We start from the raw sequence: 18,989 nt of genomic DNA on the forward strand, positions 1-18,989 counted from the left end.
CCTGACCCTATGTGGTGCCTTCCTAGCGGGTGTAGCGAGGGGCTGCGCCACATAAAATGTCACAGCCTCCTGTTTCTAGCTGAGGGTCGTTTCCTGCCTCCACTAGTTTCGGGGACCGGTCTCCCCCTTTGGCCTGACCCCTCCACGCAGGTGGATTCTGGCGTGCGGTGGCGACTCGCCCGTCCGCACCCCTGAGATCCCTTCGTTCCTCGTTCCTGGAGCCTTCTCCGCTCCTCTTCCTTCCTTCTCCCTCTTCCAGGCCTGGGCCTCTGTTACTAGGCCCGCCTCCGGAGCAGAGCTCATGCAGAGCCCCTGCTCCCTGCCACTTCTGCTCAGACTTCTCTGCACTGAACTAAGATGGTGCCCACCTTTTATACTCCCTTCTCAATGCACCCAGGAACTGCTTCCTCCCTGCTCCTGCACTACAGGGTTCCCCTTCCTCAGTGTTCCCTCCCCCCACTCCAGCCAGGGACAGGGACTGTCGTGCCCATCTCAGGGGCATATTCGTCGCCCTGCCCCACGGCAATGTGGTGTAATGCATGCAAGTGTCGGGTCCTGATCCACACTACATCCTTACGTGAGAGTGAGATATCACACCTCTGGGTGAGGTGCAATACCTCTGTAGCAACCGAGCCCTCAGGGTGCTACAGTTCCATTTATCTTCAGCCTAGGTGACGTATTGCGATACAGGGCCGTGATTTTGGCTATAAAAGGTTCCCCTAGACCCCTACCCCAAGCTTTTTAAGAGAATCATATATGGCGTGCCATGAGACTCTATGGAATGCTTTCTCAGCATCCAACGAGAGTATCTAATTACAAATTTTTAACTGCATCTAGCCCAGGAAATACTTTGTGCCTAGTAGGAGGGTCTGCTAGTCAGCGGATTATCCCGGCTGTTAAGCAAGCTACACCACCTGTAGTTTGGACACTTAATTTTTTCAAAGGAAATGCTTCGGGACCACGGGATACTCAGTGAAGAGCATCAGGAGGCACCCCAAGGCATAGGGGCTGGGACTGGCAGTAGGATGCCTTGCGGTGGACAGCCGAGCTCGATCCTTATAAAAGCTTTTTAACTGCAGCAGCTTTAGTGGACGCTACTGGAGCTGGAATTACGCGGCTGCTGGCATGAGACTTGCCCTCCAATAGATCCTTGTAAATGGATTTAAAGTGTATTCATTCAAATTAGAGAGACAATTTAAATTAAAAAGCTTAGAGCTGCCTCCACCACAGGGGGGCTCGCTCGACCCACCAGCGGACAGGCACCAGTATTGGGAGAGGGGGGCTGGCCGTCAGGGTTCACCGCGGCTCTGGCACAAACCCGGCGACACGGAGGTGGCACGGGCAGGAGCGGACTGGCCGTGTCGGCTTCTCACTTTTTGGATTTTAGAAGGGCATGACATGCCTATATCTGTGTCTCCCCCTCCTTTTACTCCTCCACCTCTTTTATTTTCGCATGACTATATGTACTTGTCACTTTTCCATGTGTTAGATGTGTCTTCTGAGCAGTTTGTCAGCTTTTGGACACCTTTGAAGGTGTTTTCTATGTGTTTCTATGTGTTTTTGTTTGCCTGCCATTGGTTTTAACGGTGTTCGAAGGTGTTCGACGAACAGTTCGACGAACAGTTCGGCGAACACACGGGTGTTCGACGAATCGAACCGAACTCGAACACTACGGGGGTGGCTCAACACTAGTATGGAGGTTGCAGATCTCCTGGATTGAGTGCCTTTGCTAAAGGAATAAGATGCTGGACTCTAAGCCAGGCAGGCGAACCAGCATTATTGTATTAACTTTTTGTTTTATGTTACTTTGTGCCGGACAAAGGCTGTATTTGAGTTTTCCTGTAATGTTATTTATGAGAACTGAAATAAACCAACCGGACTTTAAATAGAAACAGTTCACGTGATACCTCAGCTCCCAAGTAAGTAGCATTGTTACATTACATTACATACATATGGGTGTATAAATAAATAATCTAAGTTGGCTATTTATTTATTTTTTATATTACAATCTTTATAAAAAGAAAAAAATAATAATCTTGCAATTTTCAAACTGACTACTGGGGCTTTTTTAGACTCATACTGTTGCACCTATCTGAGGCCACAGGCTCAAAATGTTACCTCAGACAGACTTGGCACAATCCACTCTGACAGAATACGGAGAAACCCCAACACCCTTTTGTTGGTATATGCAACAGTTGTGGACTTCTTTGTTTGTGTGAAGGAGGACTTTATGCTGATCTGACAGTAGATGGCGATGTTGTGTAAAGTTTCCTTGTTTACTGTATTGTAAAAAGAAAAAAAGTCTCTCTTGTATTTTCTGTTTTGTACTTACTTCCTGGTGCAGTACTGTGTGACTGTGCGTTTTTTTTTTCCTTTACCTCATGTTCTGAGAAGTAAAGCTTTTTATCCCATGTAATGTATTCTGTGAAGTTTATACTGCACCTGTGGGTATCCAGAAGCTGTGCAACACCTTTAACCTCTGTACAGGGATCTGGTTTTACAGCAGAATCTATTGGATTGCTGCCATCCAGAGGCAGGAATGGTCGCCAAGCAGGGTCCAAAGTAGGAGAAAGCAGGTAGTCAGATTACGAGCCGGAGTCAGAACACAAAAAAGACAAAACATAACTAGAGCCAAGTCAGGGCCTCTATTGCAGAGAGCTAATTACTTACCAGCTCAGTGCAGAAACAAAAGTGAATAACAAAGGGGAAACTAGCGGCCAGGGCAGAGGTTGCAGCAGCATGTTCAGACACATGTGATACACACTTCCTGTCTTTTCAAGAACAGTTTTCAGCAGGCTCCTTCAGGCTCCATCAGAGGCAGGTTTACAATGACGGGTAACACCTCCATACACAGCCGATAACACAGAATCCACCAATCACAATAGGTGATATCACAGCTCGCCTGCTCCCCCTCCTTTTACAATGACTTGTCTACACACTCATTAGACACTTCAATACAAGTGATAGGGTCGGGATCCGACTATTGTGACTAATGCACATGTGTTGTTTCCTGAAACAAAAGGAAATATGAGTGTAAGCAGCCCCAGTGGCCGGCATGAAAACTGCAAAATTTTTATTTTTTATTTACAGATTAAATTTAAAAAAAGACAATTTTTTTTTTTTAAACTGATTTAATCAGTCATGTTCTGATGGCAGCCTCCCTTTTAATTTTTCATTAACTATGTGAGGAAAGTGTTTCCCTCTTAGCTTTTAGGTTGAGGGTTACAATGGCCTGTGACTATCATCCAGGTAATTTGTGTCGGTAACCGCTGGAGAATTATATCAATGGAAATAAAGTTATATGTTTACACCACGTTCACACGGTCAGTATTTGGTCAGTATTTTATATCAGTATGTAAAATACTGACCGAATACTGATCGTGTGAACGTGGCCTTGAAGTGAAGAAACCTGACAGTAAAATAATTGTTAATGACTTACGCTCCAGTTTGACTTCCTCTGTCATCTTTATAGGACTTTTTAATGCCTCATGTTGGACCTCGCAGGAGATCTGGGATGGTGGATTGTTCTCTTTATTCTGAATCTGATGATAAATCTCTTTATGGAAATATCTGTTACTTTGTTTGGAAGAATCGATTCTCTTCCCATCCAACAACCAGCGCATTGTCACTTCTTCTGGGAAAAACTTTGTTGCTTCACACACATAAATCCCATCCTTACCATCAGGAGTACTGGCAGCCTTCAGACTCACTGTAGGAGCAGCTGAGGAGAGATATTTTATTAGCTTCTGTAAAACAATCATTTTTATTTGCCATTTAGGTGTTTTCATAAAAAAAAATAATTAAAAAAGCCAGGATAGAAGTTTTATTTTTTTTCAAAATTGAAGCAAAAAACCTAGTGATATGTCACTGGAATCAGGGTCTCTGCCCCTACATTACGGTGCTCTCAGATAAGGAGCAAAGTATGATGACAAAAGATGATTAGCAACAAGATGGATAGGGAGAATCCTAAACATGTAATTGGGAAGTCTGAAATCCCTAATTGAAGACTGAAAATTCTAGAGAAACATTTTTTTATTTGGTCACCAGAAGTCAAAGAATAGTTAAGGTGTTAACAACTAGAATTTAAAAATTTGGTCCTGTAGTTATCCTCAGAAAAGCTTCACAGACTGGTTGACTTATCAATTTTGTTGAGTAGAGAAGTCCTTTCCGTTTGAATGTGCTGCTTGGATTTATGTCATTCTACATCAACTAAGGAATGTGCCCCTCAGACTTGTGAGGCCATCATAACACTGGACCTAGTCACAGGACAATAAAACCTTCACACTCCTTATCTATTAACTGCTAAAATATTTATAGCCAGAACTGTTTATCTCTTCCATAATAACTCTGCTTTTCATCACCTGTCTTATCTATTGCATTATTTTTGTGTCTTATTGTGTATAAATATGTGACTCTTCAGATTTTGTGGTATACTATGCCTGATGAAGAGACCTGCGTAGTCTCGAAAGCTTGCAATTTGTTGCCATCTTTTCAGTTAGCCATTAAAAGGTATCAACCACTGAGGACTCTCAAATCTAAATATTTTTCTATCTACTGGCTAACACGGTACAAGAATATATATTTTCCCTATATAGAAAATGAAAGAAACACAAGATGACTGCCAGTCTTCTTCGGTCTGGGGCTCCATGCACGATCTCGCCTCGTGGGGTAAGGATGATTCTGATAACGGTCAGGAATCATCCCAGAACTACATGGGAGGACCTGGTCAATGACCTGAAGAGAGCTGGGACTAGTCTCAAACATTACCATTAGTGACTAATCCATCATGGATTAAAGTCCTGCAGGACACGCAAGGTCCCCCTGCTCACGTCTGCACATGTCCAGGCCTGTTTGACTTTGACAACCATCTGGATGATCCAGAGGAGGCATGGGAGAAGGTTATGTGGTCCTATGAGACCAAAATAGAACTTTTTGGTATCAACTCCACTCGCCGTGTTTGAAGGAAGAAGGATGAGTATAACCCCAAGAACACCATCCCAACTGTGAAGCATGGTGGAGAAAATCGTCATACTTTGGGGATACTTTTCTGCAAAGGGGACAGGATGACTGTACCATATTGAAGGGAGAATCGATGGGGTCATGTATCGTGAGATTTTGGCCAACAACCTCCTTCCCTCAGTAAGAACATTGAAGATGGGTCATGGGTAACTAAGTAGAGACTCCGTAAGAAGCATTTCAAGGTCCTGGAGTGGCCTAGCCAGTCTCCAGACCTGAACCCAATAGAAAATCTTTGGAGGGAGCTGAAACTCAATGTTGCCCAACTACAGCCCCGAAAGATCTGGAGAAGATCTGTATGGAGGAGGGGGCCAAAATCCCTGCTGCAGTGTGTGCAAACCTGGTCAAGAACTACAGGAAACGTCTGACCTCTGTAACTGCAAACAAAGGTTTCTGCACCAAATATTAAGTTCTGTTTTCTATTGTATCAAATACTTATTTCATGCAATAAAATGCAAATTAATTATGTAAGAATCATACAATGTCATTTTCTGTTTTTTATTTTTAGATTCTGTCTCTCACAGGTGAAGTGACCTACGATAAAAATTATAGACCTCTCCATTCTTTGCCGGTGGGAAAACTTGCAAAATCGGCAGTGGAGCAAATACAAATTTTCCTGACTATATATCAGATATCCACCTCAGTGTCTGTTACTTGTGAATGTAGTTTACCACCAAACTGTAGGGATCTTGGGGTGCAGCACCAAAAATTAAAGCCAGTAAAACTTTGTGAAAGAAAGGTGGCAAAAAATGCATAAAAAGATGGAGATAAAAAAAACATATCACCGACATGTGAAGAATAAATATCACATTCAATACCACATACAGTCATATCAAACTATTCATTAAAACTTCCTGACCATAATCCATTTGGCCTCTCTCCTTAAGAGGAGCTTGTGGAGATAACCTCCGTGAGCCGGTAAGTTATCTCGTTCTAGTTCCGAGAAGCGCAACACCTTAACGTTGCTATGATGGACATCCGGAACATGCTGAATGAGTCTATGCGAGCCCTTGCCTGATGTAATGGACTTAAAATGTTCCCTGAAATGGACAAAAAAAGCAGTCGACTTGTTTTTCTGATGTAGTAAAAAACGCAAGGACCGAAGATAATACAAACAACGAAAGGGGTTCTGCAGGAGATGAAGTCTTGGACTTGGTGAGTAGCATCCCCTATCCGTAAGAAATTAGAGGTGAGATGAAACCTGCGACAGGAACAATTACCACATTTAAAATGATTATTATTTAGTTTGCTCCTGTTTTAGGAAAAAAAACAAAAAAATATATATTGTCATTTTTTCCATTTGAATAGTTTCAAAAAGGAAAATGGGCCGCTGCAAAAGTTTGGGCACCCTTTGAGTTTCGAGTGCTCAGATAACTTTGGCCAAGGTTTCAGACCTTAATTAGTCTGGTAGGGTTGTGGCTTGTTCACTATGATCGTTAGAAAAGGTCAGGTGATGTAAATTTTCCCAGCTTTATAAAAACCCAGCCTCCTCTAACCTTCTGCCAAACAAACCGCAGCCATGGGTTTTCCTAAGCAGCTGCCTGGCAGTCTGAAAATGGTGGAGGCCACAAAGCAGGAGAAGGCTATAAGATAGCAAAGGATTTCAAGTTGCCCTTTGCTCAGTTCAAAATGTAATTAAGAAATGGCAGTTAACAGGAACAGTGGAGGTCAAGATAAGGTCTGGAAGACCAAGCAAAATTTCACTGAGCGCTGCTTATAGGATTCCTAGAGAAGCAAATCAGAACCCCCTCTTGACTGTAAAAGACCTTCTGAAAGATTTAGCAGACTCTGGAGTTGTGGTACATTGTTCTACAGTTCAGAGACACCTGCATAAATATGGCCTTCATGGAAAAGTCATCAGAAGAAAACCTCTCCTGCATCCTCACCATAAATGTCAGCGTCACAAGTATGCAAAAGAACATCTAAACAAGCCTGATGCATTTTTAGAAACAAGTCCTGTGGACCAATGAGGTTAAAATAGAAATCTTTGGTCACTGATCAAAGGTATGTGTGGAGAAAAAAAGGGCACAGAATTTCAGGAAAAGAACATCTCGCCAACCATTAGGCATGGGGGAGGATCAATCATACTTTGGGTTGTGTTGCAGCCAATGGCACGGGGAACATTTCACTGGTAGAGGAAAGAATGGATTCAGTGAAATTTCAACAAATTCTTGATGCAAGCATCACACCATCTGTAAAAAAGCTGACATTTAAAAGAGGATGGCTTCTACAAATGGATAATGATCATAAACAAATACTGATGTAAAATACTGACCAAATAATGAACATCTGAACGTGGTCTTAAGACTAAAACTTTGTGACTACATCGCGAACTACTTGAATTATATGGTGGCATATGGAAGGCAACAGGCTAATAATACAGACCTGTAGTACATTGCATGCACTGGCACAAACAAAATAACAATCTCACCCCATTACGGACCCATCATATAGTGGGCTTACCAAGAATACGTAACTGAAGGCTCTTTGCTTCACTGTCCAGAATGTAAATCACGGTGCATGTGTATGTGCCCTGTAGGGAGATGGTCACATTTTGGATGGTCAGAGAGGCATCGCCCTGCTTGACCTTCTGCTCATCGATGACAAATCGTGAAGTAGACCCTTTTGTCTTTGAGTCGTATCTTGCAATTTTATTTTCTCCAAAATGCCAGAAGATGGACAAGTACTGTAGCTGTAGAGGAAATGTTTCCACTTTGAAGGTGCAAGGCAGAAGAACGTCAGTCTGATCTATCCCAACTTGTGAGGAAGGAACGGTGATCTCAAGCGCACAACCTGTAAGAGTCAATGGAGCATTAAGGCTTTTCTAGCTTCAGGGTCGAAATGTCAAAACCTTCTAGCACTGAGAGAAAACAAATTAACTCTTCTGGTGTTCATGGTCGAGCAGAGCGCTGTGTGTTATGGAGCTCATTACTGATCCTCATCCTGGAGAAAGCAGGTCTACTACATGTATCTGCCTATCTCTGGCAATGCTACATCAGGCACACAAGGGTCCTATCCTGCCTCCAGGCTACCAGTTTGGCATCCACACTATATTCTCCTGCCTTTATTGTCTGTGGAAACATACAGAGCTCACATCCAGCCTATATTATTGGGAGAGACACGGAGCTCACATGGCTTATGTTACTGGGAGAGAGACACAGACCTCACATCCAGCCTATATTACTGGGAGAGACACACAGACCTCACATCCAGCCTGTATTACTGGAAGAGACACACAAACTACACATCAATCCTATTTTACTGGGGACACACCCAGCTCACATCCAGTCTATATTACTGGGAGAGACACAAACCACATTCCCAGCCTATGTTACTGGGTGAGACAAACAGACCTCAAATACAGCCTATATTAGTGGCAGAGACACACAAAGGTCACATCCAGCCTATATTACTAGAGAGACACAGAGCTCATATCCAGCCTGTATTACTGGGAGACACACAGCTCACATCCAGCCTATATTACTGGGAGACACACAGACCTCACATACAGCCTATATTACTGGGAGATACACACAGACTTCACATCCAGCCTATATTAGTGGCTGAGACACACAAAGCTCACATCCAGCCTATATTACTAGAGCGACACAGAGCTCATATCCAGCCTGTATTACTGGGAGACACACAGCTCACATCCAGCCTATATTACTGGTAGAGACACAGACCTCACATCCAGCCTATATTACTGGGTGAGACAAACAGACCTCAAATCCAGCCTATATTAGTGGCAGAGACACACAGAGCTCACATCCAGTCTATATTTCTAGAGAGACACAGCGCTCATATCCAGCCTGTATTACTGGGAGACACACAGCTCACATCCAACCTATATTACTGGGAAACACACAGATCTCACATCCAGCCTATATTACTGGGAGTGACACACAGACCTCACAGCCAGACTATATTACTTGGATATACACACAGAGCTCACATCCAGCCTATATTACTGGGAGACATACCCAGCACACATGCAGCCTATATTACTATGAAAGACACACAGACCTCACATTCAGCCTTTATTATTGGGAGGGACACACAGAGCTCAGTCCCAGTCTATGCTACAGGGAAATACATCACCACAAGCGAAAATCTGAAATTTGGATCAGGCTGCAAACTGTGTATCAAAATTAATATATGACTGGGGTATAGTAAAGTGTCTACGGCATTATGCAAATAAGACATAACGCTGAGTGACTTGGAAATAAATACCCAAAACAACCTTTACTGATTGAAACAATATAAAATCAATCATAATACGCCCTATTCTCTGAGGAGATCCTGGATGGCCTACTAACACTGAACAGCACCAGGTAAACGCTCCCCAGTCGCGCTGCTCCAACTCGGGGTTGACAAATGCCACTGTGCTGTTCTTTCTATAATTTTTTTTACCTGTTCCCTGGGAACCATCCCTGAAGGAACTAAAATAATGAAGGGTCAACATACCTCTAATGTGACCCTACCCCATTTACCAAGGCCATCCTCCTCAAATCCAACACGACCAGGCACGAAACCTTGCACCTGAGAGTCCCGCCAAACTTTGACTGCCTTGTCCACTCTTTCCCTTAAGTCCAGATTCCACAGGTCCAAACCCACTTCATTCAAATGTATGCAACCTTTCTGAGGAAATCCGAAATTTCCAATTCCCTATACCGCACCAACACCCCCCCATTCCTAATGACAAATCTAGACACAATTTTATTGACTCGCCCCCTGATTTTATTAATTCTGTCAACCGAACGAGCATTATGCCAGGTAAGACGAGCTACAATCTCTGACCATACCAAGATAACATTCGGGAACAAGACCTAAAGATGGAGAAAATCAAAGACTTTTTATCTCTAATTCGTGGATGACCGCACACCAAATTAGTTTGCTTAACTTTCAGTTAACCCACACCTAGCAGCCTTTGTTGCCGCCCCAATACGAAACGAGTGAGATGCAAAACCCAACCTTTTCAATATTTTTCGAAGGACCACAACAAATTGAAACTTGGAGGGTGCCCTTCCATCCTCACGAATTAAAAAAGAAACCCTCCACCAACTTAGGTCTACAGTCCCGATAATCACTTACACATTGGACTGGTCTTACCTTTTCCCATCTGATCCGTCTTAGAGCGTCGTAATACATATATCACACAGTCCTGAAAAAGCTCAACATCTCCGTAAGACAAACCATCCTGACACAATTTGACTGACCAACTCGCTAAAAGCACCAAAAAAAAGGCCAAAGAAATTTGTGCCCCACCGCCTGAAGGCTCCGACATAACCGGCTGGTACAGCTCCCGAAGACAATGTGGCCGGAAGGGAAGAAGCAGGTGTCGGAAACTCTACACCTTTTCTGCAGTCCCTCCACGGTCTGGCCTTGCTCCGGGCGCTTCTACCGGCGGTAACTCTCATCTGGTCTTGAGGTGGTGTAGGGGTTACCGATGGGCTCCACATCCTCCTTGAAAGCTGAGGGACATCGGAGCTTAGTCGGGGGGCGCCATCGTCTGGCAGGTGGATACACTGGGTCATTGTGCGATCCTAGCAGTTGCTCCTCCAGCAACTTGTTCCCGTGTCTCTCGGCTGCAGGCTTCTGGGACGACATTATCCCTGGGTCCATGATGATGGTCACCAGTCCTGGATCCGAAGAGGAGACGATGGTATTGGATTCTCCTCTTCTTTTTAAGGTACTTTCAAACTTCTTTCCCCACCCCATCCCACAACTTCCTACCCAATCCTATACTGAGTCCCAACCCATGTGACCTGAACTTTAACCTCACGCCACCACCTTAGCTTCTATTAACCCTTTCCTGGCTTTCTACTTCCAAACCACTATCATGTTTGGGGCCTACACTATAGCTGCGCCCGTTGCGGCCATATCTGGAATAAAGATTGCAGACTAAAACTTACAGGAATTGTATTAACAGAAACATGACCGCTAGTATATGTAAACATTTTTTTGCCATGTTACGAGTGTCCCTGTTCATTAAATCACCAAAATTCCTGTCCATGCAGACGGCGACTGCTACAGCACAAGTTCAATCGGGGACATAAGGAAATGTCCAGGTGGAAACGCTGCCAGAGAGAAACTGCTCAGCTCCTCCAGGTCTACGACCGCTTGCCTGCACATAGGGCGCTGCGTCCAACAAGCCGATTTCCCTTTAATGTTCGGGTTTGTAACCGAAATATTGTAAAAAGTGGATAAAAGCACTGGCGGTGATAGCCGCATTATATCTTGTATATTCCCTTAAAAGGCCGTCAGTTCTTAATGATACCAGATTTAACCCTTTGCACTTTCATTTTTACTCCTCCTGAATTTACCTGTTCATGGGCTTGATTTTTTTTTTCAGGGACAAGGTTGTAATTTTCAATGACCTTATTTTTTTTTCGTTTTTCCGGTATGTTTTTGTGAAAGAAAAAAAAAAAAGTTCAAGTTCAGTGAAATAGTGAAAAAAAAGCAATTCTGAGGTTTTTTTATTTGTTTAAGTTTTACAGCGTTCGTTAAAAATGATCTTGAATTATGATTCTCCACGACACTTTGCTTGCAGCAATAGCAAATTTATACAGTTTTTATGTTAGCGGTTTTAAACAATTCAGAACTTGTTTAAAGTGACTGAAAGACGTCAATTCTGCTTTTTTTTTCACGTCTTTTACTCTATGGTTAATTCATTTTATATTTTGATAGATCAGACTTTTACGGACAGCGAGACACCAAATGTGCTTTTTTATGTTCCATTATTCTAGGGTTTGGGAAAGGGGGAGGTGATTTAAACTTTTGCATTTTATATAGATAGATAGATAATATAATCGTACGCGCCTGCGCAGTCTGGACCCCACAGAGGAACGCAACCACATCCTAAACGAGGAGTTTAGGATGAGGATTGTGGCCCCGGAGATCGCGGTATGCGTAAGCACTGAACCCATATCACGATCTCCGGCCCCCTAACAACTCACCTATCCGGGAGACCGAGCTGTGTCTTCGGGCCGCTGGAACTGGCGCATGCGCATAGCGCTATCCGGCGCCATTTTACTGAAGACACATTTGCAGTGTGTCTTCAGGAAAATGGAGCTGGACAGCACGATATGGGCATGCGCGTACTCCGGTGCCGCATTCATCCCCCGGCCTCCGGCAGAATGGGACACAGCGCTGGAGCACAGGGAAGAAAGGGGAGTATAAGTGTTTATTTTTTTGTATGTGTGCAGCGTGATGGGGATGAGCGGTGCCATACATACCAGGATTAGGGGGTGAGGGGCCCATGCATACCAGGATTGGGGGGTGAGGGGTGCCATGCATACCAAGATTGGGGGGTGAGGGGACCATGCATACCAGGTAGGGATGAGGCCATACATACCAGGATTGGGGGATGAGGGGTGCCATGCATACCAGCAATGGGTGGTGAGGGGTGCCATACATACCAGGATTGGGGGGTGAGGGGTGCCATGCATACCAGGATTGGGGGGTGAGGGGACCATAAATACCAGGATAGGGATGAGGGGGTACCATGCATACCAGCATTGGGTGGTGAGGGGTGCCATACATACCAGGATTGGGGGGTGAGGGGTGCCATGCATACCAGGATTGGGGGTGAGGGGTGCCATGCATACCAGGATTGGGGGATGAGGGGTGCCATACATACCAGGATTGGGGGGTGAGGGGTGCCATACATACCAGGATTGGGGGGTGAGGGGTGCCATGCATACCAGGATTGAGGGGTGCAATACATACCAAGATAGAAATGAGGGGGTACCATGCATACCAGGATTGGGGGGTGTGGGGACCATGCATACCAGGTAGGAATGAGGAGTACCATGCATACCAAGATTGGGGGGTGAGGGGACCATGCATACCAGGATAGCGATGAGGGGGTACCATGCATACCAGGATTGGGTGGTGAGGGGTGCCATGCATACCAGCATTGGGGGGTGAGGGGTGCCATACATACCAGGATTGGGGGGTGAGGGGACCATGCATACCAGGTAGGGATGAGGAGGCCATGCATACCAGGATTTGTGGGGTGAGGGGACCATGCATATCAAGATTGGGGGGTGAGGGGTGCCATGCATACTAGCATTGGGGGGTGAGGGGGTGCCATGCATACCAGGATTGGGGGGTGAGGGGGTACCATACATACCGAGATAGGGATGAGGGGGTATCATGCATACCCAGATAGGGATGAGGGGGTACCATGCATACCAGGATACGGATGGGAGGTACCATGCATACCAGGATTGGGTGTTGAGGGGACCATGCATACCAGGATTGGGTGTTGAGGGGGCCATGAATACCAGGATTGGGGGTGAGGGGTGCCATGCATACCATAATAGGGATGAGGGGTGCCATGCTTACCAGGATAGGGATGAGGGGTGCCATGCATACCAGGATAGGGATGAGGGGTGCCATGCATACCAGGAAAGAGATGAGGGGTGTCATGCATACCAGGTTAGGGATGAGGGGTGCCATGCATACCAGGATAGGGTGGGGGCAGCACATAACAGGATGGGGGAACAGGATTTGGGAGCACAAATACCAGGATGGGGGCAGCACAAATACCAGGATGGGGGCAGCACATAGCAGGATGGGGGCAGCACATAGCAGGATGGGGGCAGCACATACCAGCATGGGAGACCATATACCATTAAAAATGCTCGCCACCCAGGCTTAGAATGGATTAAATAGCTAATATATATATAAAATTGCAGCATTCTGTGATTTGACTCTGATGGGTGCGGGAAAAAAATCGGATGCAATATGGACCATCAGTATAACATCTGATTTTTACAGATACAGTACAATTCTCTAACATGAGAAACTAAATATTCGTGTACATGATTAAAAGCTGCTGAGTAAAAAAAGGATTGTATACGGACAGCACATGGGTGACAAGTGAGAAAAAAAATCATCCCACTCTCCTGGACGAGAATGGGACCGATTATTTATATGCCAGTGTGAATCAGTATATAAATAATGAACATGTGTAATGATTATTTTAGATGATGAGAAAGAAACGTAGAAATGTAGTAGAGGTGAAATTTATATTTAATAATTTCTATTGTGTAGTTCTTAAAATAATGCACATGATTGACCATCAGTAATAATAACACAACAAGTTATCATTAGTTAGCAAGACTGTGACTCACCAAATTGAACCTAATAGCTCATCTGCAATGCTTCTGTAAGTGCAAGCTACATTGTGAGAATCACTAGGTATAATATAACTAGAAGGCAATAGAGATAGATAAGGGTGGGGTTATGGCTGCCATCAGTGAGGGAGCTGATAAACAAGGCATATAAAGCAGGGAGAGACAAGTAACTACAACACTCACATGTATGACCGAGGAAGAGAAGCAGCAGGGTTATCGTTTGCCCCATGGCGGTACCTTCATTTATAAGTCCCTTTCTCAGGGCTTTAGAAAGAGCCATCAATTCTTGTGCAGATTTAGTCTACGATGACGGGAAAGAAAGGAAGGAGCTTTGTGCTGGGAACACAAATGCCAATATTTTCTACAGATTCTCATCTGACCTGGAGAAGACTGGAACAGTTTCCTTTATTTATGTGTCCCCTTATCCAGCCTTTAGAAAGTTTCATGTTCTTTGCAGATTTAGACATTGACCTCGGCAAAGTGAAACTGAAAGAAGCAGATTTGTTTTGGGAATGTAAACACATTCCCAGATCTCATATTGATTTTCCTTTTAAGGAAGCAAAAGATTGAAGCATTTTTGTCCTAAGGAACAGAAAGTTTTCCTTCCCCTGACTCTTACTTGATAATCTAGGTACATGCAGTTATGGGACCTACTAGGGATTTACTCTAATTCAAAGGAATTTATTAAGTTGGGCACATGTTAAAACCAACGAGACACCAACCCCAATAATAATACAAAGCCGCCCAGAATGGCAAGATTTGTGGTAACTGTGAAGTTTACTTTTTAAGTAACATTGGAGAAAAAAAGGGAATAGTTCAAATTGCGGAATTATGCTCCTTAAAAGCTTTTTTAACTCATTCCTAACAGGAAGTACTGCCTCCATTACTAAAAAAAAGATGGGCTTCTGTGTAAAATGTGCAGAAAAAAAGACTGCAATGATTTGGAAATTTCTCATTTTATTTACAGCAGAACATGCGATAGGACACAAATCAGAAGTTGAACATTGGACATTTTTCCATTTGTAAAAAAAATTAACTCAATTAAAAACCAGTGGCATCAACACATCTCAAAAATGTTGTGCCCGGATCGTGCCCACCATTGTAGAGCATTCCCTTTTCATTTTACTACAGTCTGTAAATGTCGGGGAGGTAAGGAGACAATTGCTGAAGTTTTGGAAGAGAAACGTCTCCTTCTTGTCTTGTTGGATTCTCGCTGCTCCTTAGTTTGCGTTTTTTGACAGATTTTTCAGTTCATGATGCGTCATAGATGTTTTCTACTGGTAAAAGGTCCGGACTGCAGGCGGCCGCTTCATCACTCTTCTTCTGTAGAGCCGTGCTGGTGTGATGGATGCTATATGGGGTTTAGACTGAGATATTCTCTGCCTTCCCTGAAATAGACATTGCCTGAATGGAGCAGATGCTGATCTAACACCTCCATGTAATGCAATTCCTACCAATGAACGTGAATAACTACAAATAAATCAGGAAGATTTCATATTAAAAGATAATTTTTTCAATACATATAAATTAAAAACTGAAAAAATTGGAGGGGCGGGGCATGCACAATGAAAATTCACAGTAAAAAGTATAGGGAGTGGGTATAATAGAAATGTTGTCTCCCCAGAGTGAATTTGTGAGTGTGTGTGTGTATATATCTATATCCACAAAAAAACATATACCATATAGCAGGGAATGACACAGGAAACCCCAGGACTCCGACGTACGTTTTGCCAGATGGCTTTCTCAAGGACTATGGAGGAATAGGGAAATGTGGGACTAGATATACATCATCTCAATCAATGACATTAGCCAATTTAATAAAGGTGGGTGTCTGAACAAGGAATGAAGTTGGATATCTCAGGTGATAGGTGGAGTGTAGGAAATGATGTTTATATTATAAATGGCATGTACCCATGTGATATAGAGGGAGAGGTCATTGGTGGCAGGGAGAACAGGAAGCAGACAAATGCTCCTTTAATTCGGCCTGGGCTTCCTCAAGAAACAATTTAGTCTCTTCAATATGGTTTCTTACAAATTTTCTTGTAAGAAACTGAAAGTTGAGTACCCGTTTTAGCGTGTCCCCTAAGTAGGGTTGTGGTACGTAGATCGCAACTAGGATACATTGTATATTATGAATGGTACAGTAAAGGAATATATATTTACCTTCTGGATAAACAGGATTTAATGCAAGAGAAAGGGACTGATCTATGCACCAGCACACTCACAATGCACCAGCACACACAATGCACCAGCACACTCGCAATGCACCAGCACACTCTCAATGCACCTGCACACTCTCAATGCACCTGCACACTCTCAATGCACCAGCACACTCTCAATGCACCAGCACACTCTCAATGCACCAGCACACTCTCAATGCACCAGCACACTCGCAATGCACCAGCACACTCGCAATGCACCAGCACACTCGCAATGCACCAGCACACTCGCGATGCACCAGCACACTCACGATGCACCAGCACACTCACGATGCACCAGCACACTCACTCCTCTGGAATGTGTCAAGTACATTGAATGATATGCTTGAGATATCCATTTCCTGTGCATCAAATGCATTTCAACAAGAAGGAGTTCAGGAGACATGACGTAGGTCTCTTTCTTTACGGTCAAGCCAGGAAAATGCAGAGTCTGGAGAAAAAGTGGGTATCTCCATTAGCTGCCTCTCGGAGCTAAGCGGGGTAGAACATGTAGTATGGAATATTCAAATTTCTCAGTTGCTCCTTGATATCTAGGAATTGTGCTTTTTTTCCACTGTACTTCAGCCAAGAGATCTGGAAAAATGAAGATCTTGCTTCCATTTATGGAGAGTTCTTTAAGCTCTCTGGCCTTCCTCAGGATAGGACGTGGGGGTGGACAAGTGGGGACTCAATGTGTCCTTTCAATTGTGAAGAATTGACACAGAATGTCCTTTCCCGGGACCTTAGGGAGCTACATTTCAAAGTAATCTACAGGGCTTCGACCCTCCACCTTCTCAGGGACTCCCACCAAGGTTATACTTATTTTCTAGGTCATCAACTTTTCTGATCAGCTTTGCTAAGGTCTAGGACCATTGGGAGGGGAATCCTATCTTCTGTAGAGCTCAGTCTCCCCTCCAACTCCACCACACTTTTATTAACTCCATACAGATCCGGTTTAGTAAGGGATATGTATCCCTTTAGGCCTCCCAACTGCTCAATGTGGTGAGAGTGAAGTTACAGGCGTTAACTACAGTGAGCATGTCCCTAAGAGTGGGTTCAGGCAGTGGTGGTCCCGCATCATCAGAGCCCGCCATTACCGCCTTGCCTCAGGAAAACTGGGGAGAGTCAGGCCAGTATTGTGCAGGGTAAACGGCCGCCATCTTGCTTGCAGTCACTCTGGTCATCCTCTCTGTCTCTGCTTCGTGTTCTGGGTTAGAGCGTTCCCCTCTGCTATCTGCTGGGGGGGGGGATTGATTGTCTACTGTGCGAGTAAACCTCTCCAGTCTTGAGTGGCCTCAAGTGCTCAGCGCGGGCAGGAGTGCTGGGTGTCGGCGCCATATTGGACTAGGTTCCTTCGCGGTACTGCGAGTATCTATCCCCTCTTTTGCTGTGGGTCATGTTGGTAGAAGGCTCCACGGACAAGGCTCCGATATCCTCAATGGTTTGGTGATCCGGTAGGTAACCTCAGGAGACAAAGAGCTGCCGGGAGATCAAGATGTTTGAGGATTTGTAGCGGGAGCTCTTACACCACATGTCCGTTCTGGAGTCTTTTAACGTCGTTACATTTTTATGGCCCATTAGGCCGAGGCGGACAGACTCGTTTAGCTTAGGCCATGTTCATTTGTGGCATCCGAGATTATGGTTTGTTTGGTTTTAAGAGTTTGTGATTGAAGATCTCTCAGTAGAGAAGTCACAAGGCAAATATGGCTTCATCATCACAATGATGGTTCACCAGGCGATCATTTGATCAGCGCTTTCTCAACCATCAGACTTCTTTTATTTGATGTGCACGGCCACCTCTGGGTCAGCAGGTTTTGTCGTAATGGACGTCACTTCCATTTGTTATTTTTCTATTCTGAACAAAAATGCAAAAAAAATTTAAAAATCCCCAAAAAACGGAGTATAACACACATTAGGAGACTCGTGGTTTTTTTTGCAGCTATCCGAACAGAAGAGCTCAGATGTCCTCCCTCGTCAACCCTCCACTGTCCTACGTCACTAATCACACAGATGGCCTTTATCTCTGCACCAGCCCTGGTCATCTATCACTCGTCTGGCAGCCACATAATAGAAGAAGAATTGCAGCGGCTATAAATGCAGATATTCGGCTTCCGAGAGATCACACATGATGCGGCAGAGGAGAGAAAACAGCAAGATGGAGACCGGGCCGGTGAAGAAAGGGCACATGAAGTGGCACCGATGGGAGGTGAGCTCTTCCAAGGGGGGAACTAGATTACTCCAAATAGATTATTTATTCTTTCTTTGGAGTTAAATTAGTTATGTGGGAAAGCAAAATCCATAATCTGTTGCCAATTATATTTTGAGCTCCGCTTTGGATGTGAATTCGGCACAGAATAAAAAAAATATGTAGTTGTCACTTTAATTTCCTGGAGTCTTTTGGGTTAAGTTTTGTTTAATCCCTACTCCTGAATAAAAGAAATGAAAAGTAATAATATAAATGATCAGCCACGAACTCGATGAGAATGAATTGTGCAGAGCTGGATGGTAGGAGTTCAGATTGCAGAATTATGAATGCAGCTCTGAAAAAAAGGAATCAGTTTTACCGTCTGGTTGTGGCTTCTGTTCTGACAACCCACCTCTCCTTCATAGAGGAAAGGATTACGGATTA

At 44.2% G+C, this 18,989-nt stretch overlaps 1 protein-coding gene across 2 annotated transcripts in view; it reads right to left on the reverse strand.

Moving 5' to 3' along the window:
* LOC141162507 (uncharacterized) overlaps positions 1 to 14,660 on the reverse strand; it is a 48,029-nt gene extending 33,369 nt beyond the window's left edge. The window contains exons 1-4 of one of the 2 annotated variants that reach the window (XM_073648682.1): positions 14,543 to 14,655; positions 14,346 to 14,463; positions 7,480 to 7,809; positions 3,440 to 3,721 (exon numbers count right to left, since the gene is read on the reverse strand). In XM_073648682.1, coding sequence (XP_073504783.1) covers positions 3,440 to 3,721; positions 7,480 to 7,809; positions 14,346 to 14,463; positions 14,543 to 14,629 — 817 coding nt within the window. In that variant the 5' untranslated portion in view covers positions 14,630 to 14,655. Of the gene's footprint in view, positions 1 to 3,439; positions 3,722 to 7,479; positions 7,810 to 14,345; positions 14,464 to 14,542 lie in introns of both variants that reach the window. The other variant, XM_073648683.1, reaches the window with a different exon arrangement.
* Positions 14,661 to 18,989: the final 4,329 nt, after the last annotated feature.

Source organism: Phyllobates terribilis, unplaced genomic scaffold (genome assembly GCF_046119375.1).
Source record: "Phyllobates terribilis strain yellow unplaced genomic scaffold, ASM4611937v1 Scaffold_9__5_contigs__length_417890890, whole genome shotgun sequence".
In the NCBI taxonomy this organism is placed as follows: domain Eukaryota; kingdom Metazoa; phylum Chordata; class Amphibia; order Anura; family Dendrobatidae; genus Phyllobates; species Phyllobates terribilis.